This window comes from Erythranthe guttata, chromosome 1 (genome assembly GCF_056151865.1).
Source record: "Erythranthe guttata isolate IM_541 chromosome 1, IM_541, whole genome shotgun sequence".
In the NCBI taxonomy this organism is placed as follows: domain Eukaryota; kingdom Viridiplantae; phylum Streptophyta; class Magnoliopsida; order Lamiales; family Phrymaceae; genus Erythranthe; species Erythranthe guttata.
The window spans coordinates 5,013,293-5,041,038 of NC_142533.1; the positions used below are offsets into that span (position 1 = coordinate 5,013,293).

General features: G+C 34.0%; 3 protein-coding genes and 3 long non-coding RNA genes across 6 annotated transcripts; 3 read left to right on the plus strand and 3 right to left on the minus strand.

The window, feature by feature from the left end:
* The first annotated feature begins 2,971 nt into the window (after window positions 1–2,971).
* Window positions 2,972–4,870, plus strand: LOC148772652 (uncharacterized). Its single transcript, XR_016031340.1, has 2 exons — window positions 2,972–3,371; window positions 4,426–4,870. It is a non-coding gene; the product is annotated as an uncharacterized LOC148772652 (long non-coding RNA).
* Window positions 4,871–6,555: 1,685 nt separating this feature from the next.
* LOC148772653 (uncharacterized) lies at window positions 6,556–10,102 on the minus strand. Its single transcript, XM_088820630.1, has 3 exons — window positions 8,891–10,102; window positions 6,837–8,789; window positions 6,556–6,765 (listed from the first exon to the last, which is right to left on the minus strand). Exons 1-3 carry the CDS (start codon window positions 10,100–10,102, stop codon window positions 6,598–6,600), a joined length of 3,333 nt encoding a protein of 1,110 aa, XP_088676756.1. The 3' UTR covers window positions 6,556–6,597.
* Window positions 10,103–20,986: 10,884 nt separating this feature from the next.
* On the plus strand, window positions 20,987–23,468 carry LOC105956218 (subtilisin-like protease). The gene has a single exon (XM_088818473.1). It carries the CDS (start codon window positions 21,230–21,232, stop codon window positions 23,408–23,410), a length of 2,181 nt encoding a protein of 726 aa, XP_088674599.1. The 5' UTR covers window positions 20,987–21,229; the 3' UTR covers window positions 23,411–23,468.
* Window positions 23,469–24,053: 585 nt separating this feature from the next.
* On the minus strand, window positions 24,054–25,576 carry LOC105956164 (aspartic proteinase CDR1). The gene has a single exon (XM_012980003.2). The coding sequence runs from the start codon at window positions 25,554–25,556 to the stop codon at window positions 24,150–24,152; it is 1,407 nt and encodes a 468-aa protein (XP_012835457.1). The 5' UTR covers window positions 25,557–25,576; the 3' UTR covers window positions 24,054–24,149.
* Window positions 25,577–26,116: 540 nt separating this feature from the next.
* LOC148772654 (uncharacterized) lies at window positions 26,117–26,714 on the plus strand. Its single transcript, XR_016032308.1, has 2 exons — window positions 26,117–26,256; window positions 26,423–26,714. It is a non-coding gene; the product is annotated as an uncharacterized LOC148772654 (long non-coding RNA).
* A 500-nt stretch (window positions 26,715–27,214) lies between these two features.
* On the minus strand, window positions 27,215–27,746 carry LOC148772655 (uncharacterized). The gene is made up of 2 exons (XR_016032311.1): window positions 27,701–27,746; window positions 27,215–27,607 (listed from the first exon to the last, which is right to left on the minus strand). It is a non-coding gene; the product is annotated as an uncharacterized LOC148772655 (long non-coding RNA).

The window sequence follows — 27,746 nt, forward strand, 5'->3', positions numbered from 1 at the left end:
CCTCCTAAAGTATAGATAAAATACGAAAAAAACCCATTTTGTTTGGGTAATTACAGCCACTCCCTTCTTAAATAATTTTCAATAAAATTTATGCAATTAAGTTATTTATCGAACCGAATCGTATATTCAGTTCGGTAAACGGTATGAAATGTTGGCGTACCGAAATTTCGGTTTGGTTTTACCGATTTAACATCCCTAAATTTACCTCTAGAGGGGTCTTTTCGTAACATAATACATAGTTGAGGGGTGACTGTAATCACCCAAACATAAGGGGGGTTTCCATAATTTAACCATACCTCAGGTGTGTTCGTAATTAACCTTATTTTCTTAGTTAATTATATTCTTGTTTTTTTTTTTTGAGCAAATTGTTTTTTGTTGTAACCTACATTATATAGATTCTTGAGATTTTCTTGTTCAAATTAATTTCTTTTATTTGGTCATAGTTTCCTAGTTAGGATAGGGTTTTTTTCTTTTTTAGGGTAAATAGCATTTGAAAATCTGGTTACAAAATTTTGGAGATGAGACCATTGTGTTACAAAATTTTGCAGATGAGACCATTGTACTCTTAATATTAGCACGTAACCGTCCTTTGTGGTTAATAGGGGTAGTTTATGTTATTTTTCCGTCAAAATTAAATGTAAGTGTCAAATGTCAAGATACTCTATTCAGATGATTCTCTTGTGCTTACATTTTTCTTTTAAATTTTGCAAATGAACCCATCTCAAAGTTTGACACAGACAATTAAATTTGACGGAAAAATTAACAGAAACTATATTTATCAACCACAAGAGAATTATCTATTGATATTACGAGCACGGGTCACTTACAAAATCTTTTAACCACATGAGTGTTAGGCTGTGTTTGTTTAGTGTTTGTTTAGTGCTTAATGAGCGCTGAATGTGCATAATCACTTATTCGGTCAGCAAAATACTATTTAGTGCGTTTGATTAACATCTCTGAATCGCACCATTTTATGCTGACCGATTAAGTGTGGAATATCACACTTAATGAACCAGCGATGGCTCTCAATGGGTTTTGGACAATTTTATCCAATTAAAATTTTTGAGAACTCCAATATCATTTGTCTCTTACTTCTTTATTAATAAATGAATCTAGAAAACATTAAATTCTTTTATTACTATCAAATTTATCTCTATCAAACAATATTAATCTTGTGAGAAAAAAATATGTAAAACCTAAACAATTATGAACAAGATATAAATGCCCCGTTTGGTTACCAAGATAAGCCATGATTAACTAAATAGTTGGACATAATTTGATGTTTGGTAACCTCAATAAATTGCCGGGTCGACCCGCCAAAATTATATAATCATGGTTTATCTTGCCTTATCTTGGCATATTTTGTCGTTTAATGAGTTTTTTTTGTTGGACGTTTGAAGCTCTAATAAAATAATTGGGTTTTATTAGATTATTTAATCTTATCTTGGCTAATCTTATCTTGCAACCAAACGGGGTCAAACTATATATAATTGTGTCTCATTTCCTTTCGTTCTTTCGCACAGTGATAGTGGTATATACACAAATTCACATAGTGATAGTGAAGAATGATATAAGAGATCGATATATTACAAGAGCAGCTTATAGTTTTTAACTTAAAAAAATTTGATTTTACTTGAATTATTTTATATTGAAGAATATATATGATGTATCCCATATTATTGTCTACTATTGGTCCTCGTTTTATTAAAAAAAAATAGATAGTACTAATAATTTATCTATATAATAAATTTGTTTACAGGGATAAAATTGGAAAATTACATTATTCAAATATTAAAGATGTTATGTTATCAAATAAACTTATTTGTTCAGCATTCAGCATTCAGATATTGTTCTTAACTGTTCAGATGTGTATTCAGCATTCAGCATTCAGTGCTTAATTCTGTCAAACATAGCCTTAATCTTTGTAAATAAAATAGTGTTGTCCTTTTACGAGGAGGTTTTATGTTTTGCTTTTAACAACCACTCATGCTCCTTAGATATTTTATTCTCTCTTATTTTCTTTGGAAGAAGTAAAGTCCTTTGGCATAAATATGGAGCCCAAACACAGCACTTCATTTAATAATTAATAATATAAAAAATTGCAATTAGAAAGAGGATATGAACAAGTTATATATGTTGATAGTGACGCACATATATATATATATTTGATCTAGCACAATTTAATTTTACAAACCAATAAATATATATTATGATATCTTATTTCAAAATGTGGGGTTCGAATGAAATAAAATAAAGACAAACTGGGTCATATTTCATATAATTTTACAATTCTATTAAATTTGATACCTCAAGGATGAACATGTAAAAACAAATTCATAGTTGAAGAACAAATATGTTATTATTTTAAATCTAACCAGTTTGATGAATTCTTCCTAAAGGTTGCCATCACACTAGTGCTAGTTCACATCAAAGTAGAGCTAGGTGATGAGAGTGCCTTCCGAAAAAAAAAAAGAAAAAAAAGTTGAGTCAAAATTATTGGGATATTCTCTCAATTCCAATAAATGCGATCGGATCAAGTATGAGTTTGCGATCACAACATATATGGATAGAACTTATAATGGGAGCTCAAAAATTAAGTAATTTTTGCTGGGCTCTTATCGTTTTTTTAGGTTCATTAGAATTCTTATTGGTTGGAACTTCCAGTTATTTTTACCCAAACAAAAAAGGAAAGATGGAGTTTTTCGTAATTTGATGTCACCTCTGGGATGACCGTCGTTTACCCATACGGATATACATTATGCAAAAAAAAAAAAAAAGGGTAAATGAGTGATACCCCCCTAGTTTTGAAAATATATATAAGGAGGTCCAATGTTTTTTTCTTCCTTAGTCAAAAACCCAAATTCTAATCTTAATTTGTGAGACCCCCCTGAACAATTTAAAATACCCATTTTACCCTTTAATTTCAATTCAATAAATATCCTATCACCTAATCTTCTCTTTCTCTTCCCTCACGTGTCGCAACCACCATCTCAGACCCACCATCTCAGACCCACCAACTCTCCCCCCCTCTCTCTCTCTATCTATCTATCTCTCCTCTCTCTCTCTCTCTCTCTACATCTCCCCCTATCTCGCCAGATCCGATCTATCTCCCGTCGCCGCGGCCACCACCGCCGCCGCCGCCAAGATCTGAAGTCTCTGTCGTTCAACTTGACTGACTTTGGAGGGATGGGGGATGGGTCGACTCTCAACACGGCGGCGTTTGAGAAGATGATGTCGGCAATTTCGAAGCTGGGAAAAAAGGGGGCGGCCGGCTCAATTTTCCTCGGGGCAGTTGCCAAACAGCGCCGTTTAATCTCACGAGTCACATGACTCTGTTTCTTGCCGAAGGTGCTGTCATCATCGGAATTGACGTGAGTACTTCTTTTATGTTACGAATTTCATCAACTCTCCATGACATAGATTATAACTTTGTTTGAATATTAATGATGATTAAGTAATTTAGTTACTAAATCATTTTCTTATGATTAACAATTTACATAGATTTGACATGATTTAATTACTCTGGTTAATGGTTAATGGTTAATGGTTAATGATATGATGTAGTTTGTGTGAATTTTCCCCAACCGATGATATCCACTCAATGTTTTTGTGCTAGTATTTGTCACCATTGAATTCATGTATAAAAGGCCTGATAGATGTATGAACTATCTCTAATAGTCATGATTTTGTTAGTATTGTGAAACCAGTCCAAGATTAAGAGCAATATATCATCTTATTTAGATAGATTATAGATGTATGAATTCGTTGATTCCACGTCTTAATGATCCAGCACATGTAAACACATGTAGTAATATATAGTAACATATAGTAACATTTAGTAACATTTGCATGTGACTGTATATTTGATTTGTTTTTATTTATTTGCTAAGATTCTTATTTTTTTGTGATGTACTTGGGGATTGATTGATCTAGGGTTTCGTTTGGGTTTTCTGTTTCTCTCTCCACCTTTTCTGCATTCGCTGCTGTTTTTTTGCTCATCTACTTTGCTTTCACAATTGACATCTCTCTGTATATATATATGTGTGTGTGTGTGTGTGTGTGTGTGTGTGTGTGTGTGTGTGTGTGTGTTGTACACGTTACATTATGTGTTTAGCCAGTGATACTTAATCCAGCTTTAAAACAAGCCTTGTGGTTTTAACTGTCAATTTTCTGAAATCGAATACGCTTTTGTTACCCCCGAAGTATTCTTTTTTTATAGCATGTTAAAAAACTATTTCTAGCATTGTGAATTTCCCATTCAATTTGAGACGATCAGGATGAAATTTTCCATTTTCAGTAGTTAATCATTACAGATTTGCAATATAATAAACGCAGAAAAATACTTTAACCGATGTGAAATTCTACACCATCTAAAATGTGTAATTTGATGGGCCAGGACTTATCGTGTTTTGTTTTTGGATTTAGGTTTCGACACAGTGCTGTAACTATGGTGGAAACACTTTTTGAAGATATATTTCGAGTTGACGAGCTAGACCCTGATGGCAAAAAGTTTGATAGGGTTTCGACACATGTAGTAATATATAGTAACATATAGTAACATTTAGTAACATTTGCATGTGACTGTGTATTTCACTATATATGACTATACTTTTATAGATAGTCACATGTAGTCATATATAGTCACATGTAGTCATATACATGTAGTTATATTTAGTCACATGTAGTCATATATAGTCACATATTGTCATATAGATATAGTCATATATATTCACATGTAGTTATATATAGTCATATATAAGTTATGTGGTGATTCTGATGTATAGTGATGTTGATGATTGCGTTTTTTCAATTTTTTGTTGGGTGCGAATTGATTTATAATATCATTATTCAAATTTTGAATTTTGTTGGAGATGTAGATGAATTTTTTTTTATAAAATCAACGATATATATAATCGGTCGACCATAACTTTGGGTAAAAAGACAGTACATGACTATAGTCTTATATAATCATATGTAGTCATATTCGAAACAGTGAAGTTTTCGGGAACAAAAAATCAGAAAAAAAAAAGCTAAAAAAACTAAAAAAAAAAAAAAAAAAAACTTATATAGTCATATATAGTCATATTCGAAACAGGGAAGTTTTCGGGCAAAAAAATCAGAAAAAAAAAAGCTAAAAAAAAAAATTAAAAAAAAAACAAAAATACTAAATGCAGTAGCAAAAATGCTGAATGCAGTTGGGCGAAAATAGTAAAATAAGGGCACAATAGTACTTTTCCCTCTCTAGGGGGTTATCTCAAAGAAAGAATTTTAGGGGTGGACCTATCCCTATTTATTTTCCATATGAGGGGTGTATATCTAATGGACCCAAAAGTTAAATGCAACAACCTCCCCTGTGTTAATCCTAAAGAACAGAAAACCCCCTGTGAAAAAAAAAGTGACTCATACCCCCCTGTAATCTATAGTCAAAGTCGTTTCCCCCCCTCCAGATCGCCTGTGTCGTTCACGCGCTATTTGTGCGACTACTCATCCGAATTATGAACGTTTTTTATGCAAAAGGACATTATTGCCCCTCTGGTATTTACTTCTTTGTAAAGAGGGCATATTCCCTCTTACAATCTGAAATTAGGGTTTATATTTCCTTTCCTCTCACAAACCGAAATTAGGGGTCAATCGAGCTCATGTCTTCCTCTTCGTCCAACACCGCTGCAAAGAGAAGAAATATGAAGCTGCATATGGATTTGCGTTACGCCACACCTCCGTTTTGTTATTGCGGGCAAAGGTCTTCTCTGAAGATTGTTGAATCAACAACAAAACCGTCAATAGGTAGGTTGTATCATAACTGCGAAATCCGAAGATGTAAATTTTTCGAATGGTGCGCCCCGATTCGAGCTACGTGGGAACCCGTTGGGATTCCTATCAAATATCCATCTTGCGAAGATGTAGTGCAGGATAAAGTTGAGGAGGAGGATGAAATAATATCGAGATGCACAAGTGTTCATAAATCGAGTGCAAAAGATTGTGGTAACAATTTTCAAATTTCCTGGGTTATATGCGCATTGTTGTTTGTTGTGGTGATGGTACTTTTGCAGAAGATTTAGAACATTTAGAGGCAGTGATGGATATTGTAATATTTGATGTACTAAGCAGTTTGTTGTTATGTTTGTCTTGTTTGTATTCAATATTCCAATTGCTCCAATTTCTAATGAAAATATAGTTTGGTTTGTTCCAATTTCATTTTTTAATTTTTTATGTAGTTGTTTACCAAATATTCTTACTGGAAAAAAAGAACCAACATAATGTTTCATAACCAACCAACTCAGAAAAAAAAATGGCAAGATCAATCCTAAAATTTCACTTTCCCCAAACCTGCTTTAACTTCAAACAAAAACAATAATGTCAAATAAATATATTAAGAACATTCAAACAAACTGAGTTTTACTAATGTCTTCATAAGAAGCTAAAAACATACAAAAGAAGCATTGACAATGGCTGAATGTTACTAATACAGTCAATGTTACTAATGTCTTCATAAGAAGCTAAAAACATACAAAATTAGAAGTTTCAAAAATATTGTTTTTTCAAAAAGGCTTCATAATAAGCAATAACAAAAATTGGATTATCATCATCACTTGCTTTCTAGATCTTCCACATCTTCTTCTTGGACCTATCTTTGATGTTTTGCACTTCAGAAATCTGGACCTTCCTTTTTCTTTTGGGATTGGTTGAACTAGCACCACCTTCTACAGTTGATGAGGCCTCATTTCCATGTCCAAGCAGAGCTGCATTTCTTCTCCCCTGGTAAACCTACAATCAATATAAAGTAAGTTAAATTCAAGTAAACTCACTATCTACAAATCAAGAAAACTACATTTTACCCTTGATGGTTGAGCTGCATTTGTATTCACAACCATTGACTCTTGAGAGGAAACTGGTGGAGGTGCACTACATCCAGATCTCATAAATTGAGGAGCTCTTGGAGTTCTTGACTTCACTACCAATGAAGGGGATGCAGTATGGCCAGTTGTTTGTGCACTTGGAGCTGTTGGAGGGGCAGAAGATGCAGTATGGCCAGTTGTTTGTGCACTTGGAGCTGTTGGAGGGGCAGAAGATGCAGTATGGCCAGTTGTTTGTGCACTTGGAGCTGTTGGAGGGGCAGAAGATGCAGTATGGCCAGTTGTTTGTGCACTTGGAGCTGTTGGAGGGGCAGAAGATGCAGTATGGCCAGTTGTTTGTGCACTTGAAGCTGTTGGAGGGGCAGAAGATGCAGTTGGAGCTGCTGGTGCTCTTGGAGCTGCTGGTGCTCTTGGAGCTCTTGGATTCTTGCATGTGTTACTATTATGGCCTCTTTGCATGCACTTCTTACATGTATGGGTCAAGCCCTTTCTGAATGAGGGCCTCTGCAGCTCTTCAGGTGCTTTTCTTCTCATTCTTTTAGGTCTCCCCCTCTTTATCTTTGGAGTTGGTGCTGCAAGTGGTTCATAAGAAGTCTTCAAGTAATCTCTCTGCCCTGGAACAGCATGTATCATGTGTTCAAATGTCTTCAAATACATTTCTTTTTTGTAGCAGTTGTCCACATAATCCTCCAACTTGTATCTCCTCTCTGCAATGCATGCCCATGCATGAGCACATGGGAACCCACACAGCTGAAATATGCCACATGAGCAAGTCCTATCAGTCAACTTCACAATGTATGTATCCAAGCAGTGTTGAACCTCAAATTCATCCCTCCCACACCAAGTAGGAAAACAATTTCTTGCTGTCTGCTGGAACTTGTTGATTTTTCTTAAGATGTTTGGACAAATTGTGCCTTCATACTTCTCCATCCCAGTTCTTTTTGTTTGGTGTCTAGTTGTCAACCTTCTCCTAATCCATTCAAACATGCTGATTATAGGCTTCTCCCTTGCTTGAAGGATCATATTGTTGAAAGATTCACACAAATTATTGACTAGCACATCTGATTTGCAACTTGTGGTGAAGTGTGATCTGGTCCAGTGACAAGGTGGGATGTTCCTTAACCATTCTGCTGCAGCTCTATCAATCTTCTGAATCTCAGTCATATGCATTGCAAATGTATTCTTGTTTCCAGTTGATGCAGCTTTCCATAACAGTGTCTTCAGATCTTCAGATGGCCACTTACTTCTGAAATTCTGGTATATATGTCTCACACAGAACCTATGAGCACAACCAGGTGCTAGTTCTTTCAATGTCTCCAACAACCCCTTCTGTCTATCAGAAATGAAAGTCCATTTGGTTTCTTCTACACCACCAATATCTTCAAGTAATGCACTAATAAACCAAGTCCATGTCTCCCTATTCTCAACAGGCACAACAGCAAGTGCAATAGGAAACAAATTATCATTGCCATCTCTACCAACAGCAGCCAAAAGTTGCTCCCCATGAAATGTTTTAAGGAAACACCCATCCAAACCAATTAAAGGTCTACAACCAGACATGAATCCCCTTTTCATTGCATCAAGACAGAAATACATTCTATCAAAGATAGGGGGTTCTGAATAGAGTACCTTTCTGAGTAACATCTTAGAACCAGGATTTTTGTCCCTCACTGTTTCACAATAGTCCCACAATAGCTTGTATTCTGCTGCATCATCTCCTCTAATCCTCTCCATTGCTGCTTTTTTTGCTCTCTTGGCCTTCCAGTATCCAGCATCCACACCAACTTTTCTTAAGATTGTATTTTGCAGCTTGACTATAGAAATGTCTGGATTATCTTTAATTCCTTGTTCCAGTCTCTTCCCAATATACTTGGCATTAGCATGTCTGTTGACCTTCACTTTACAACATGTGTGCTCACCTGAAATAGTCTTGATCTGCAATATAAGTTCATAAACATGTTATAAACAAGTTGGGCCTTTTATAATTTCATATAAGTTCTTAAACATGTATCAAATTTTAAAAGTATTAGTTATACCTGAAATACTGGACCACCTTGAACAACTGATGCATGAATCCTCCAGTTGCACCCATCTGCCTTGCACTTTGCAGTGACTCTTTTTCTTTCATTCTTCACATACTCCAACTCATATCCATTTCTCACAACCCAATCTCTAAGAGCCTCTCTATATAATTCAATACTTGGAAACCTCATACAAACTTCCAAGTCCCTATTTTTCATATTCTGCCCCTCAGTGTATATAGGATACCTGTTACACTCATTTCTGTCATCTAGATTCTCAATTTCATCATCATCATCTGCATCACTAAACCACTCTGATGGAGATGGATCAATACTATACTTCTGCAATTTGGGCCTTTTTCTTCTAGATTTCCTCAACATATTTTTCAGCTTCTTCACTTGGTCTTGTTTAGTGATAACCTTTTCCACAAAAATATCATCTTCTGAAGACCCTTCAATGTCTTCCAACACTTCAGTTGGAGCATCTGAATCTATGTCATCAGCATCATGATCAGGTTGAATGTAGTCTGTATCAGATGAATCATCAAATTCAGAAGAGCTTGTATAATTTGTTGTTGGAGGCTCTTCAGCTCTTGGTTGCACTTCTTCAGTAATTGGAGACAATTCTTCTTCAGCTATTGGCTGCACTTCATCAGTATTTGGAGGCAATTCTTCTTCAGTTCTTGGCTGCATTTCATCACTATTTGGAGGCAATTCTTCTTCAGCTCTTGGTTGCACTTCATCACTAATTGGAGGCAATTCATCTTCAGCTCTTGGTTGCACATCATCAGTAAGTGGAGGCAATTCTTCATTTGTTGCTTGAACTTCTTCAGGTTCTTGCAACAACAGAGGGATTTCTTTTTCTGGTGCTGGATGAATAATGTTCCCATTTCTGTCAACTGATATAAGTGGTTCTATACCAAGCTCCTCTGTGTACAATGTGACATGGTTTAGTCCTTGGTGTACATCAATCAAAAATTGGATGCCAATGTCACTTTCCACAACCTTCAACCCATAATCAAGTGGTTGCCCAGGATACAAGAAGTAGAATTGTATATCAAACCTCTTTCCTCCACAGAGCCTATAAATCTTGTAAAGTGTGTCCAAGTTGAGGTAGTCTAAATTCACATCATAGACTTGGTCTTGTCTTCCTCCAACATAAGTTAATTTATCGTTTTGAACAAACTTTCCATCCAACCAAACATTAAATGTACAATAGTGGTCCATCCTGTATAAAGACAAAATTCTAAACAATCAAAAGATGGACCATGTTGCAAGGAAACATTATTTAATTCATAAACTGAGACAAAAACAATTTACTTTTATATTCAACTTCGATACTGCAAAGCTCTGTACCCCACAAATATTCTTAAATATTAACCATGTGCATAGATTATTATTTATTGTTATATAGAACAAGACCCAACAACAATCAAACATAAACAAAGAAAAACCGACAAAAAAACATTAAATTTCATACTCATAAAGTAGTATATGCGAGACCACAATCCAAACATAAAAAAACGGGACAAAACAAGCAGAAGATCTGAAATAAAGAAGGGTAAAACTCACCTCAACAGTCTTCTATATTTTCATGTCAATGGCTTCAATCGCTTCACTTCACCTTGTGTGGATTCGAACCAAAAGAATTTACGGACTAATATTGGGGAATCGATTTAGGGTTTCTCAGAATTTAGGGTTTCTTGGAATTTTGGGGATTTTCACAGTTAGAGAGAGAGTGTGTGTAAATCTGTTGATAATTTCACGCTTTTACTGAAGGGTTTTTTTGTCTTTTCGCAGGCGGTCAACGGGTGAAATAAAAAAGGGTCGAGTGTACTTACTTAAATAGATTACAGGGGGGTATGAGTCACTTTTTTTTTCACAGGGGGTTTTCTGTTCTTTAGGATTAACACAGGGGAGGTTGTTGCATTTAACTCCAAAAAAAAATGGTATTTTGAATGTTGATGAAACTCACAGTTTATTTGAGATAATCCCCTTGGTAAATTTAAAGAAAATTTAATATATATTTTATTTTCAATGATTTGGTTTGGTTCTTTAATGAAGAATTTATGATCACAGATCACCAATAATTTGTTTGTTGCATTCGGGCTGCAGAATTGGGCCCAGGGGTGCCCGCACAGCACAGCCCACTTTAGAATGTTAAATATTGCAATTAAATATTGCAGTGGTATATGTAATTTAATTTCATTCAATATTTTAAATATTAGGGTAAATTGCACATCACCTCTCAAAATTTCTAATTTTTGCATTTTAACTTCTCAAAATTTTAAAAAGTTAATATCCCCTATCAAAATGTTATTCTTATTGCACATGGGACCGATAACAAAATTTCAATAGATTATTCAACGAAATTGAGTATTTTCGTTGCATGTTGCCCCTTTATATGTTATTTTTGCTGCACGTAACCCCTTAAAGACACTATTTTTTGCACATTGCTCTTTTAAAATGCTATTCTTGTTGCACTATGTCCACTAACAATTGGCAATTGGGGCAAAATGCAACCAAATTAATATTTGAAGGGATATCCAGTTTATGAATTTTAAGGGGGAAGTGCGATAATGAGAAATTTGTATGGGGTGAAGTTCATTTTTTCCTAAATATTATACTATCTTAAATATTTACTTAATTGAAATATTTATTTATTAATAGGTTCAAAGGAAAATCCTTAATCCCACTTAGCACCATGAAATGTAAATTTTTGGCACTTTGCACACTCGAAAAATATTTATAGTATTTCGCACCCTCAAAATGCAAGAAATATTAAATCATGCCTAATGCACTCCGAATGAATTTTTAAAGTTAATGAAGGTAATTTAATATTTTGTAGTTGCATTTTTTAGGATGCCAAATGTCAAACAATTTTTTATATTCATCAATATTTTGGAAACTGCAAAAGTGTAAAAATAAAAATACATCTCATCAACATATTAAATTTTTGTTTTCACAAAAACGTATTTTACAAGAAAAAAAATCTCCTTAATCTATTTTGGTATTCAGTTATTTGAAAATTATATTTTCTCCCATATATATCTCTACTAAATATTTTCACAAATTACAAAAAAAAAATTGTCAATGGAATAATTTAGTGAGATTTTTTTCGTAAGAAGATAAAATTTTTCAGTAACTTGTTGTGATTTTTCATTTTTTGGCATTTTATACACTTGGAATTATGTTGGGAGTAGAAGAAAATAATAATTTAATTTTTTTTATTTCGCACTTGAGAATAAAAAAAATATAAATCTTTTTTTTTTTTTTGCTCTCCAGCTTAGTTAAAAAAAATTAATATATTTTTTAAATTTACCAACTATTTTAAAATAGCTTATCAGGTCTAAAACATCTTATAAGCTTAGCGAAACACCCTCCAGCCTTTTTAGCCCAACAAAATATTAAATTAATTAATAGGCTGAGAATTATGTTATTATAAACAATCTTCCTTATTTGGCCTTTTTAGCCCAACAAAATATAAAATTCTTTTTAGCCCAAATAAAATATTAAATTTATTGTAACATATATCCACACAATTACTTGTGGACTAAGTATTAAAGATTAAGTGTCTTTTTCTTATTAATATTAGAATGACAAGGCTTTATATAAATTTATGTATAAATAGAAGCATTAAGATTGTGAAATAGAAGAACCTTTGAATAGATATCTTCTCTCATTATGTGTAATTAGTTTTCACAAATACAGAGAGTTACTTTGTTCCAACAAAGTTGTTATCTTAAATTTTCTATATATCTTGAGTTATTAGTTTATTCTATAACACGTTATCAGCACGAGATTTTGCTCGATAGGGATTTGTTATTTTTGTATCTTTCTTTCTATTTTATTTTACGAAAATCCAGATCCTCGATCTATTGTCGTAAAGACAAACGAGAATGATTAGCGAATACTTCAGTATTTTATACGCTATCATTTTTCAAAGGATATGATGGATTTGTATATATTAATCTATTGCTTATTTATTTGTTGAATTGCTGCTGAAATTTATATTTGCAAGCTTGCGGATCCCAAGCAGTGTTATATAACACGTGCTATATATCAACAGATCTGTGGGCCGACTTAGAGGCCAAGATATAAACTCCGAGCCTGATGCTCGTGGAGTTGGAGAAATAATAATCTCCGTTTAAAGTCGATTTAGAGGCTATCAACTCCGGGCATAGTACCCGTAGAGCTTAACAGAGACCGTATAGAGGTCATACTATAACTCCGAGTGAAAAACTCGTTGAGTCAAGACGTTGGAATTTCCGTCAAGTTAATGAAATTTAGCTCCGAGTCTAAACTCGTTGAGCCAAGAAAGCCGATTTAGAGGCTAAATCGTTAATATAACTCCGAGTCTAAACTCGTTGAGAAAAGAAAGCCGATTTAGAGGCTAAATCATAATATAACTCCGAGCCTGAAACTCGTTGAGTCAAGACGTGAGAATATCCGTCAAAAGCCGATTTAAAGGCCAAATATTTGAAAATATCTCCGAGCCTGAAGCTCGTAGAGTCGCTAGACGAGGTAAAACCCGTCAAGAGCCAACTTAGAGGCTATTAATCACAAGTCCAAATTCAAGGGTTTTGGGTTAATTATTTTGTAACCACTGTATACAAATCTCTCTTGGAAGGTGTGATTCCCAAGATTGAGTTGTTTTGAATAAACCCACATGTACATATCTCCCTTGGAGGATAAATACCCGAGGTCGAGCTGATTTTGATACACGTACATGAAAAACATGGACAAATATGATTATTGCATACTCGATAGTGCAACTACACACTCAATATTCAATAATAAAATATATTTCTCGAGTGTGACTTTGTGCAAGGCACAAGTTAAAACCAATGCAGGTTCCGCGGAAATAATAGATGGCTCCGGGAACGGAACAATTGTGTTGCCTAATGGTACCACTTTGCATATTGAAAATGCATTGATATCCGGTAGATCAAATAAGAATCTACTGAGTTTTAAAGATGTGAGACGCAATGGGTATCATTTAGAGACACTGGTTGAAAATATCGTGGAGTGTCTATGCGTCACATCATATGTCATGGACAAAAGAATTGTTCATGTGAAGTTCGAAACGATAGCTTCTGGACTGTATTGTGTCCAAATTAGAGCTTTTGAATCATACGCTACTATGCCATCGAAACTTGTTAATCCCGATATACACGGGTTATGGCATGATCGACTGGGTCACCCAGGAACGACTATGATGCGTAGGATTGCACAACATACTAAAGGACATCCATTAAAAGATACAAAAATCTTGATGTCCAATGAATATTTTGGTGAATCGTGTTCACAAGGAAAGCTCATTATAAAACCTTCAATTGAAAAGGTCGGTTATGAATCACCATCGTTTTTACAACGTATTCATGGTGATGTTTGTGGACCAATACACCCTGCAAGTGGGCCATTTAGATATTTTATGGTTTTGGTGGACGCATCTTGTAGATTGTCCCACGTATGTTTATTATTTACGCGAAATGTTGCATTTGCGCGTTTGCTAGCACAAATTATTAAACTCCGAGCATATTTCCCTAATTATCCTATCAAAAATATAAGGATGGATAATGCCGGAGAATTTACATCAAAAAGTTTTGATGAGTATTGTGCAGCACTGGGAATAAATGTCGAGCACCCAGTAGCATACGTTCACACTCAAAATGGACTGGCGGAATCTTTGATTAAACGCGTCCAAATAATTGCTCGTACTTTGCTGATGAGATCTAAACTCACTAGTGCAGCATGGGGCCATGCAGTATTGCATGCATCAGCACTGATTAAATTACGCCCCCACTGCTTATCATATGCATTCGCAAATGCAATTGGCATTAGGATTTGAACCCGATATTTTGCACCTTCGCACATTTGGTTGCGCTGTGCAAGTGCCAATTCCTCCTCCTTAGAGGACTAAAATGGGTCCCCAACGCCGACTTGGCATATACGTCACCGTCGATTATTAGGTTCTTGGAACCAATGACGGGTGATTTATTTACCGCTAGATTTGCGGATTGTCACTTTGATGAGACATTATTTATACCGATTGGCAAGGATATTCAGTATATCCGTGATAATGATAAACAAAAACCCAATCGAGAATCTCACATGGTGTGAGCAACATTTATCTCATCTAGACCCACGTACCTCTGAATGTGAAAATAAGATCCATTGAATCATTCATTTACAAAATATTGCCAATAGACTTCCTGATGCATTTAATGATGCCAGTAAAGTTACGAAGTCTTATATTCCAGCTGTGAATGTTCCAGCTATGATCGTTGTTCATGAAGAACAAGCGAAAATGAAAGATGATCCCCCACGACAAAAATGGGGTAGACCTAATGGATCAAAGGACGTTGTTCCTAGAAAAAAAGGGAAAATCGATGAACTCTCGAACCAAGTGGTTCCTAGTGAGAATGCTCCAGATGAATCTGTTGAGCCTGATATCGAAAAAGCGATATCAAATCCCGGGAATACCGAGAATCCCATAAGTTATTTCAATGAAATACGCGATATAAATGAGATGATCATCGCTAATAGTTTTACATCCTGATCAATTCAAAATAGATTGCTTACGATGATTATAACAATGAACAATGTTTTGTAATGTTGCAGGTACATCTTGTTGATTTACCAAACAGACATGTCCACTGCCATGATAATGTTATTATATAGTACAGGGAAGAGTCAGACAAACAAAGGGTGGATACATAAAAGGCGATCGAACCAAGTCCTTTCTGGCTTCTACATTTGAGAAGTTGGTATACGCCATTGGAATGAGAAGAGCCAATATGAAGAAAGATTGACAGCTCACCCGGAGGTTTACAATACTCATTTCAGGGGGAGCAGTAGTGCGCTGCACTATTTTTCCCTTATAACTGGTTTTGTCCCGTTGGGTTTTTCAGCAAAGGTTTTTAACGAGACAGCTTGTGCACACGGCTTGGATTGAGTTATGCACTATTTTTCCCTTCTGACCGGTTTTGTTCCACTGAGTTTTCCGGCTTGAGATTTTTAACGAGGCATACATTTTACTCATCCAGTTTATAGCCGTTACCGAAAATACTTAGTCCAAGAGGGAGTATTGTAATATATATCCACACAATTACTTGTGGACTAAGTATTAAAGATTAAGTGTCCTTTTCTTATTAATATTAGAATGAGAAGGCTTTATATAAATTTATGTATAAATAGAAGCATTAAGATTGTGAAATAGAAGAACCTTTGAATAGATATCTTCTCTCATTATGTGTAATTAGTTTTCACAAATACAGAGAGTTACTTTGTTCCAACAAAGTTGTTATCTTAAATTTTCTATATATCTTGAGTTATTAGTTTATTCTATAACAAAATTAATTAATAGGCTGAGAAATTCCTTTTTTTTTGTTTTTTGTTTTTGAAGGCAATAGGCTAAGAATTATGTAATTATAAACAAACTTCCTAATTTGGCCTTTTTAGCCCAACAAAATATAGAATTAATAGGGCTGAGGAAAAAAGTTGATGAAGGGATGATTCGAACGCGTGACCTTAGATGAATCCAGGAAGCAATTGACAAACTCAACTACAAAGTTTTTTTGTATTATTTTGTGATTATATTAAGTGGAGGCCCCAAATATATTGCATTTTACTAAATAAATAATGTAAAAGGAAAATGACTCGTTTTACATAAATACTCATTTTACAGAAATATTCTACAACTGGAAATTAAGTGATTTTATCGAAATTATCCAGTGCTGGAAAATAATTAATTAAATAATTCCTAATGGAGAAAAAGCTTATAGGCTTAGGCCATTTCAAATTTTCAACCTCACGCTACGTTTGTATTTAAAAATGAAATAATTATTGATTATGAAAATGGAAATTAATAATTATTTAGTATTGGGAGTCGTATTCTTGATTCCCAAAATGACAAAAGTAATTATTTGCTTGTGAGAGTTAAATTGTGTAGATTTACGTTAATTACTGAGATTCATAGAATTGATGCATATCTCTTTACTTGTTTATTTTTAAATAAAAAAACAAAACTATAATAATATATTTCTTTTCATTTTCCTTACTGCCAAATAATTGTGTGTTAAAAATGGATTACCCACAAAAAACTTTTGCTTTTGTAGAAACTAACACTTTTGCTAGTGAAACAAATTGAATACATTAAAGAAGAATGTTATTTGAATAAGTTTTTTTTTTTTTTAATTTCTTTGCCTACATAATTCTTGTTTGCCTTTCAATTCCATCTTAAGAAACCAATTATTGAATATATATATTCAATAGAAGATAGCACCAAAAAAAAAAATTTAAATGTAAATTTAAAACTATTTTACTGTATTTATTGTTATCAATATTACATCCCAAAAAAATGATGGGAGATAGAGAATTAATATTAGAGTTAAAATATGAATAAAACAGGAAAAAATAAATTTAATACAATATTAGAATTTCATAATAACATATAATATGAAACAAAAATATTTTTTAAAGGTAACATTTATTGTGGAATGGATGGAGTAATATTTTTCTTTCTTTCTTCACATCTGGTTAAAAGTTAAAACTTGTGGAGCCATTTTTATTTTTTAGTAAAGTGTGTCCTTTTCTTTTTTTTTTTTTTTTTGGAAAATTAGAAAAATGTGTTTTAATCTACTTTAAATGTAAAAAGAACTTTTACTTGGTCACGCAAGTGGCCTTATTCGATCAGCTGGTAATTAACAGGGCAAAATAAATCAATCAACCACTAATCAGAACATGTGATTTTTCTTTTTCTCTCCTAAAATCAGAAAAAACCAATTATAAATTATTTCCTAACATTATGATATTTTACCCTTTTTATCAATTACAAAAAAAAAGAGTCGTGCTATTTCCACCACCAAATTATCTCTGTTCACCACCAAAGATTGTAAAATGTCATAAATACCCCTAAAATTTATAATCCACCATTCTTCTTTATATTAATTTAATTCTCATGTGTTCTAACTTATTTTTATTTTATTAATTTTTTAATTTTTTTAATTTAAAAAAAAATTATTATGTTTTCGATTTTTTACAGTGAAATATTTATTACAAGATATTTAAACTTTCATATCAGATGACAAACAGATTATGTAATTTTTTTTTAGGAAATAAAATTATATTAAGTCAAATTGGCTAATTCTTGAAAAAGTTCAGGATTCTATGCAATCAATCTTAATTTATTTCTCAAAAAAGTGAATACCTGCTATTTTTGACCTTCGAAAATGTTTTTCTCTCGTAAAAGTATTATTCACTTACGGTGGACAGGGTGAGATTTCCCGTGAAAAGGGTGGGATTTGTTTTATAAATATTTTAATTAGTTTAGTGGTAGATGATTTATAAATATTGAAAAATATAGGTGAAAGAAGAAGAAAGGGGTAAAATTGGAAAAATATTTAATTTGGTGGTGAAATAAGATATTTTGAGGGTGGAAATAGCACGTCTCAAAAAAAAAAAAAAAGTTAGAATTATTATCACTTATTAGAAAGGTTACAAGTTGCAACCATGAACGTAGCTAGAAAAGAGTAGTAAATTAATTGAAAGCTAATGGTTAATTTTGGGTCTTTCTAGGGCGAGATCCCCATGTTCTAAACTTATTTGAGATATGCATCAGTCATCATTAATTTTCTAAGATTAAATCTGGACCCTAGGAAAATAACATGGCTTATGTTCTAAAAAATGAAGTACTTTACCAAATTATCCTTCGATTATTTTTTTATTAAATTAATACAAAATTGATTAACATTGAATTGTCTAATTTAGACCCTACTATATTTTAATTAAATAATTAATTTAAATTCATTGTGACCGAGATTTATTTGATAAATAATCGAAAAAAATGCATTCATTAGGAATAGAACTTGTGACCTCTTAATACATTTATCACTCCTAACCATCCAAGCACATTAATTTATTATGATGTATTTAACCATAATTGTATAAATACTGTTAATTCACATATTAATTGCAACATTCATTATTATTAAATGATATTAAATAAATTATTAACAAATTTGATAAAATAAATTTTTAAAAATATAAATAATTGCAGTTCAATACGCCAAACATCTATCATTGATTATATAATATTAGAAGTATTAATAAACTCCACCATTTAAAAATGTAAAGAATGCTCAATTAAATATAAAAAAATACATAACTTAATTCAAACTCACTTATGATATTTAATCGATAGTGTGACAAATACAAATACAAAATAAAATAATATGTTTGTTTAGAAGAAGAAAAAATTATAACTCATTCAAATTAGTAGTTTTCTTACTTTAAAATAAAATTATATACTACAAATACTATATTGTGAATTTTCTTTTAATATTTAATTTAATCAACTAGTAAGATATGAATCGATGAAGTACAAATCCTTTCAATTAGTAAACATTATTCAAATATTTAATCGGTTGCTTAACTATTGACATAACATGTTACATAATTGATTTAACTATTTATAAGTAATGTCTAATATCTTTTTAATTCAATTTTGTCATAAAAAAATAGTAAATTTAATTCCTAACACATGTAAGAACCTAATTGTAAATCATAATATTTTATCAAAGCGTAATATTTGAACCAATTAAGCTCAAGTCCTTTCAATTCGTAAAAATTATTCAAATATTTGAATCGATTCATTAGCGCGCTCAACTATTGACAAGAACGTCTTAATCAAATTAACTATTATTAATTAAAGTGTAATACATTTTTAATTCAATTTTATCATAAAAAAATAATTCCTAAATTACGCAAGAATCAAATCATAAGATTAATTAAAGCGTATGATTTGAATCAATTAAGCGCAAATCCTTTTAATTTGTAAATATTATTCAAAAATTTGAATCGATTAAGTTCAACCAATGACAAGAACATATTAATCGAGATAACTATTTATAATTAAAGTCTACTATCCTTTTAATTCAATTTTAACAATAAAATAATAATTTAATTCGTAAAATCGTAAAAATCATATCGTTAATCGTAAGATTTAATCTAGCCATGAACATATTAAATCTTACGATTTTTACGAATTAAATTTTATTATTTTTTATGATAAAATTCAATAAAAAAAAGTTTACTAAACTTTAACTATACACAGATTGATTAATACGCTATTGTAAATTATTGAGTTTAACCGATTCAAATATTTGAATATTCAATATTGTATACGAATTGAAATGAGTTGAGCTTAATCGATCAAATCTTTGAATATTGTTTTTGAATTGAAAACACATGAGTTTAATTGATTCAAATATTACGATTTAATTAAATCTTCCAATTTACGATTCAATTCAAACTTCAAATTCTTTCGAAACTCATTTTTAAATTACACGAGCTGAACAACATTTCCTTAGATTTTTAAATTATATTATATAAAGATTTGTTAGTATGGGATATTTTTAATATATAATAATAATAATAATTATATGAGAATTAATAATTTATTTAACATTATTTATATAAGTTTTATAACCATTATAAATTGTAGCTTTGTGATATATATCCGTATTGTTAGTTTATAGTCAATTATGTGTTGTGTCTTAATGGTAAGTATTCTTGTTTGTTTTCAGATAGTCACGAGTTCGAATTCAGGTTGATGCAATTTTGGATGGGTGGTTTAATGATTTTTATGAATAATGATATAATTGACATTATAAATTTTAATTCAGCAAGGTTTAATGATTTTTACGAATAATGATATAATTGACATTATAAATTTTAATTCAGCAATAAATATATATTTAAAATTGCATTAAAAATATATAGGGTAAAATTGACATTACATTATGGCCGATTTTTTGAAAATATTAATTATACAAAGGGTATTTACGACAATACGTAGCAATAAATATATATTTAAAATTGCATTAAAAATATATAGGGTAAAATTGACATTACATTAATAATATATAATGGCCGATTTTTTGAAAATATTAATTATACAAAGGGTATTTACGACAATACGTAAATGAGAAAAAAATGGATTTTTTGGCAGAGACACGTAGCGCAATATAAAGGGGGTATCTCATAAAAGTTTGGAACATAGTATCTCACTCTAGAAAGAGCCATTTATTTTTAGGAAAATGTGTGTCTCAATCCAGCTTAAATGTAAAAACAAGTTTTACTTTGTGACATTATCAATTAGCTTAGCTGGTAATTAATTAAAGAAAACAATTGTGATTCATTAATTTGGATTAATAATAATCATAAGAATTTGCAGCTATAAATTCAACACAAGCCATTACACTTTGTCTTCCCATGCATTAATAATCTCCCTCCTTTGATTTTGGTATAGTCCCACATTCAATTCATATCTAAATTCAACAAACCACAAAAATGTTCACAACCACTGTGGTCTGGTTCTTGGCATTAGCAATAGCCACCACCCTCACTTTTCAGACAACCGCAACCCTCAGTCTTCTTCAGACTTACATTGTCCACGTCACCACTCCGCCACGAGGTACAAATGTCTCCGATTGGCACCTCTCTTTCCTCCCTAAAGGAGGTGATGATCGGATAGTACACACCTACCGCCACGTCATCAACGGCTTCGCTGCGAGATTAACTCCCGATGAGTTGGCGGACATGGAGAAGATGTCCGGTTTTCTCCATGCCAGCCCCGACAGACGTTGCACCCCACACACCACCAGCTCCCCGTCATTCCTCGGTCTCAATCCGAACCAAGATTTCTGGCCGGGCCAAACGGAATTCGGAAGTGGCGTGATTATCGGAGTTTTGGACTCCGGAATCACGCCCAACCATTCTTCCTTCTCTGATGAAGATGTCCCTCCCCCGCCGGCCAAGTGGAAGGGCCGATGCGATCTCCCAATCTGCAACAACAAGATTATCGGCGCCCGGAACTTCATCGACTACGGGCTGCCGCCGTTGGACCACACAGGACACGGCACTCACACAGCCAGCACAGCCGCCGGCAATTTCGTGTCGGGCGCCAACCTGTTTGGCCAAGCCAACGGCACCGCGTCCGGCCTGGCCCCTCATGCCCACCTTGCGATCTACAAAGTATGCGACAACGAGTCCTGCGACCAGAGCAACATTCTGGCCGGACTCGATGCCGCAATTGAAGACGGTGTGGACATCATCTCGCTTTCCATCGGCACCATAGTCATCCATCTGTATGAGGATTATGCCGCCATAGGCGCCTTTGCCGCTATGAAAAATGGTATCTTTGTGAGCACTTCGGCCAGCAATGACGGCCCATACTCTTCTTCCGTGGAAAACATGTCCCCATGGACTTTGACGGTCGGCTCGAGCACGACCTATAGGAAGATCGAAGCGACCGCATGTCTCGGAAATGGGGAACTCTTTGAAGGCCAGTCAGTGGGTGGCCGAAATTTTTTCCCTTTGAAGTTATTGTCGTTAGTTCACTTTCCAGGCCAGGAGGCGGAGTATTGCGAATCCGAAAGTCTGGACAAAGTTGATGTCAAAGGAAAGATCATTTTGTGCGTGATAGGAGCCAGCAACCCCATCGGAGTAGGACGGTCGGTGAAAAGAGCCGGTGGTGCCGGCGTCATTCTGATGAACGACGAGCAGAGTGGCTACACCACTCTATCCTTTGCCATGCCACTTCCGTCAATCTCCGTGAGCAACTTCGTCGGAGAGCGAATAAAAAAGTACATCAACTCAACCGCCACACCCCTTGCCACCATTCAACTCCAAGGGACGACATTCCAAGACGTAACGGCTCCTGCCGTCGCTTCCTTCTCGTCGAGGGGGCCAAATATAGCGAGTCCAGGAATATTGAAACCGGATATTCTTGGTCCGGGAGTCAATATTCTTGCAGCCTGGTACCGATCAGTGGACAACGCAAAGCCAGCCGCTGCCTTTTACATGGATAGCGGAACATCGATGGCGTGCCCACATTTGAGCGCCGTTGCGGCCCTGATCAAGAAAGCACATCCCAACTGGTCTCCTGCGATGATCAAGTCAGCTATGATGACCACTGCAAGTCAACTAAACCGTGATCAGAAGCCTATACTTGACGGAAGCACAAATCTCCCGGCAGATGTGTTTGCCACAGGGGCGGGGCATGTAAACCCGAAGCTGGCACTTGATCCAGGACTCGTGTATGACATCACGAGTCAGGATTACATATCTTACCTCTGTTCGTTGTATTCGGAGAAGGAAGTGGAAGTCATAGTTCGAGAGAAAGTCAACTGCAGTGGCTTAGGAATACCCGAAGCACAACTTAACTACCCGTCGTTTGCCGTCCAACTCGGAAAAGGAGGAAGCGTAACGTATTCCAGGACAGTCACAAACGTCGGGAATGCCAACTCGACATATGAGGTCGAAATTGAATCTGCTCCGGGTGTGGACATCTCGGTGGAGCCCACGGTGCTTACGTTTACTCAACTCAACCAGAACAGCACTTATAAGGTTGAATTTAGGAGACAAAATAAGAAAAATGAAACAGGAGGATATGTTCAAGGATCCATCACTTGGTCTTCTGTGACTCACACTGTCAGAATCCCTGTTTCTGTTCACTTACTGGATTATTAATCACTCTTGTTGCCCAATAATTAATCATCTCTTTAAATAAATAATTATTGGCAATTAACATATTTGTCTTGTTACCTGAATGCTTTTCTGGTTGATTATCAACTCTAACGTGTGAAAATATTAATACCAAATAATGTTAAAATTATTATTAGAGAATTAACTTGTTGAAACTTTTGATATTGCAAAATGGTCAAAAAGTGCAGAGTATTTCAGTTAAGGGGCAGAACTGCTAATTTTGAAAATATATCACTATGTAGTATGTATTGATAACTATAATCACTGATTTATTTTACAATCTGTGTCGATGCAGAGAGTGTAGGAATCAGAGTCTTATGATCCGATCCAACATATTTGATATGATTCATTCGGTAATAAGGAAATTTAGTGTACAAATTTCTATTACATGTTTAATTTTTTTGAGTAGAACTTATATTGGTATATTATGTTTATGTTTTATCAATAAACTCATCAAATTCTACATTTACACCATTTAATGTTTCACTAATTATACAACCAATGTTGTTAATTAGTAAAATTGAATCGATAATTTTTTTGTTAAATTTACAAATCGTAAATCGTAACGAATCGTAGATCAAAAAGCTTAACTATTTTTTATAAAAAATAATAGAAATAGGAATCTATATAGAACTATAATTTGATGATTAGATTATAACATAAAATAGATGATGAAAATATTCAAGATTACACATCTTGTAAAATATGACATTACTTTGAGTAACTAATTGGGGTTGGTGCAATCATTAGTTGGCAAGAAATCAACCTTTTGATTCTCAAGATCAATTCCAATCAGATAATTAATCATCTGTGAATTTCCAAAAACTAAGTCATTTGAAAAATCAGGCAACATAGCCAAACACACCACCCCTTTATTAACCTCCACAAACGTACCCTCCGGCGACAAGACCAAGTCAACGCCCCCTCTAAAATGTGCCGTTATTGTCGGAGAATTGAATTTTCCGTTTGCGGGTTTTTCGTAGCATACTTGGAAGCCTCCTTCTGGATTAGCCGTAGGAGTACCATTTAGAGCTTTCTCCAATGCAGATAGGAATTTGAAATAGAAATCAGTCGTCAAATACGTATACGTGCTGCCGGTATCGATAAACATATTCCCTTCCTCCACCGTTTTTCTCGATTCTTTCGATTTGAACGCCAACTTGTTATTCCCAACACTAATTCCCTCGAAAGTAACATAGTGGAATGTATCATGCTCTTTCTTCACTAAGGGTGTCGACATTACTTTAGGCCCCGAAACAACTGCGTTGCTCCCGAAATTTATCTTGCTCGACACGTTGGAATTAGGAGGCGGCAAACAATACGAGATTTTGGCGTCTATTGAATAATATTTCTTTAACTGTCTGATTATCGACACCGGTCCCCCACCGAGGCCGACTATCCCAGAGGACGTTCCCAAACCTTCCCCAACAAAGTTGTTGTGACCACAGCCAAACGCGACCTTAGAAAACGGCAAATTTGAATCGAATAAGAATGTTTCCGTTGCTAGGTCTCCGGAGCTGTGGGTCCCGCCGCCATAAATTGTTTCGTAGAGACAGCCATTTGTTGTATTGTCGCAAGATGGATTCTCGAATCTCAACGTTTGGCATTGTTGTGATTTACATGATACGGTTGAATAGGTTTTGCTTTTCTTGGGATCGAAAATTGGAGTTTTTTGCTTGTAGCAACGGGAGCAAGGGGCGCATTGTGTCCACGTCAGATCGCTCCCCGTGTCGGCAATTCCCATTAAGTCCACCGGTGGATCCCCAACCCTTAATTTCATTAGGTAAAACCCTGAAATGTGAGTGAGAAATGCCTCCGGTGGCGACAATTTTGAATTATTTGACCTAATTGAACGACGACGAGCGAGAGAGTGACGAAACGAGTTTCTCACACGCTCAAATGGCGTTAACGAGGGATCGTAGAAAGGGGAAAGGGGAGAGTCTCCATGGATCAAATCAGCAGTTATTCCACCACCAACATTATCAACTTTGTTATTCTTACTAGTAATTGTAATTTCATCACTCAAAGAAATCAAACAAAATATCAAAATTAATAATAATAATTTTGATAATTTTGTGGGCAGCACAAGAAATATATTATTATTCAACAAGGGTTTCACGTACAATGCCATGAATCTGATGAATGTTGATTATGCACAGCACAGCTTGTTGCACTGCAAATTTATATACACATAAAAAATTGATCAATCCATTTCTTTTGCGTTGACTTATTACATTTTTCCATATTGGTAAAAAGGAAACGTGTTCATATTAATTATAAATGCGAGATCGAGTTAATTAATTAAAATTGAGTGAATCCGATCAGATCATTCCGCTGTGTAATTTAATTCACTATATATAATATATATATATATCCAATCTATGATTATTTATGAAATATGATCGATAAGAATCCGATCATTCTGCTATATATGTAATTTGATTCACTATATATAATGTGTAGAGCTAGCCAATCTTTGATTATTTATGAAACATGATCGATAATGGTAAATTTCATTTCATAATAAATTATGGTGAAAGTTGGAAGGAAATAATTTTCAAAATCCAAAATATTCAACGAAATCATATTGGCATAAGATGAAATTACGAGAATTAAATTTATTTTGACCTTATACAGATGACCGTAATCTTCAAATTGATAAAATTCCAAATATCACTGAAATAATCGAATACCAGATCGAGAATTCCTCTATAAATGCATGCGTGCCTCGATCGGAATGACTATGTTAGCCAAAAACTCAGTTTCTCGTCATATGATGGCTTCTAAAACAATGATTATTTTCTTGGTCATCCTTTCGCTTATTTCCATCGGTTAGACTCAACTCTCAACTCGTTTTTTTTTTCATGTCTGAATTTGCTTATTGACTTAATTCTATCTAATTAACACTACAGTTCTTGGATATATATATGTATATATATATATATATATATATATACCTCTTTGAATGTAATAGATTTTGGTTTGTTTATAAAACAGTGTCAGCAGAAGAAATCGCCCCAACCACAAGACACCCTCCGAAAACATGTACGACCACAGAATATTGTCAACGACGATACGCATGCCTTGAAGGTAAGGGTGTATGCCTCCACGGCATATGTCACTGTCGTTTTGTCGCTCCAAACGTTGTCCCGGCAAACAAGTGGCCCCGGAAGAAATTGGATTAATGTGAACATCTAGATTTATATGAATGTGATCTAATTTATCATTGTTTGCCAATTTCAATAAATTTAAGTATTTCACTTTTTTTCTTGTGTCTTGGAAAACTTTATTTTCTTCTTGTTAGCTTTTCTTTTAATGAAAAAAGTAAAATAAAATAAATTAAATTATTTGAAAATTCATGTGTACGTTCAGCTCTAACCCACATTAGGCCAACCGTTCAATATATAGCTTTGAAGATTTTTAGTTAATACTGTAAATGTAGTTGTATTAAAATTTATGAGAATGCATATTTAAAAAAAAAGATGTCTATTAATAAATATATGTAAACGAATAAATCCTAAACAATAAAACTGCATACTAAAGATCTCAAATTCAACCCAAAATGGAAGGCGGCCCTAATTTTTGGAAGCTATTAAAACATAGTTTTCGATTTTTATATCTTGTCTCCCAATTCGAGTATATCGTTGATTATATATAATTTATATATATATATATATATATATATATATATATATATATATATATATATATATATATATATATATATATATATATATATACTAGTATTAGGCACCGCGCAAGGCGCAGTGACAATGCCCAGTAAATGCATAAAGTAAAAAAGAACACCAATGCATTTACACATAATCTAAATTAACCTCTGTGCAGCAGAATACTCAAACAAAACCTTGTTGCAGAAGCATCATGAACATCCAGCGCAACAGCGGAAGCAAAAAATATTACAAGGGAAAATCACAACAATCGGCAAGGACGGAATTTGAAGCAATGGACAAAACTTAGGTGGGGAGGAACACGGAAGACTGAATAAACAAATTAAAGAACCAGATGCGAAAGAAATATGTTAGTTAAGCGTGTCATAGGCAAAGGTGAAAGTTCAACCTGCTGAACGAAAAATAAGCAAATTCTTCATCAAATCTTCACCTGAAAATCAGCAACCTTCTGAAATGCAACAATCTTGTGCACTAAACCGAAAGCTGACAAGACCTACACATAAACTCCAATGTTAGTAGCATGTTACAGAGAAGTAAAACTAAAAACAAGAAGGAAATAAGGAAGAATGAAGCAAGATATAATTACCAAAGAAAGTGAAGAAAGCTATCACCAATAGGAACCTGCCTAAGAT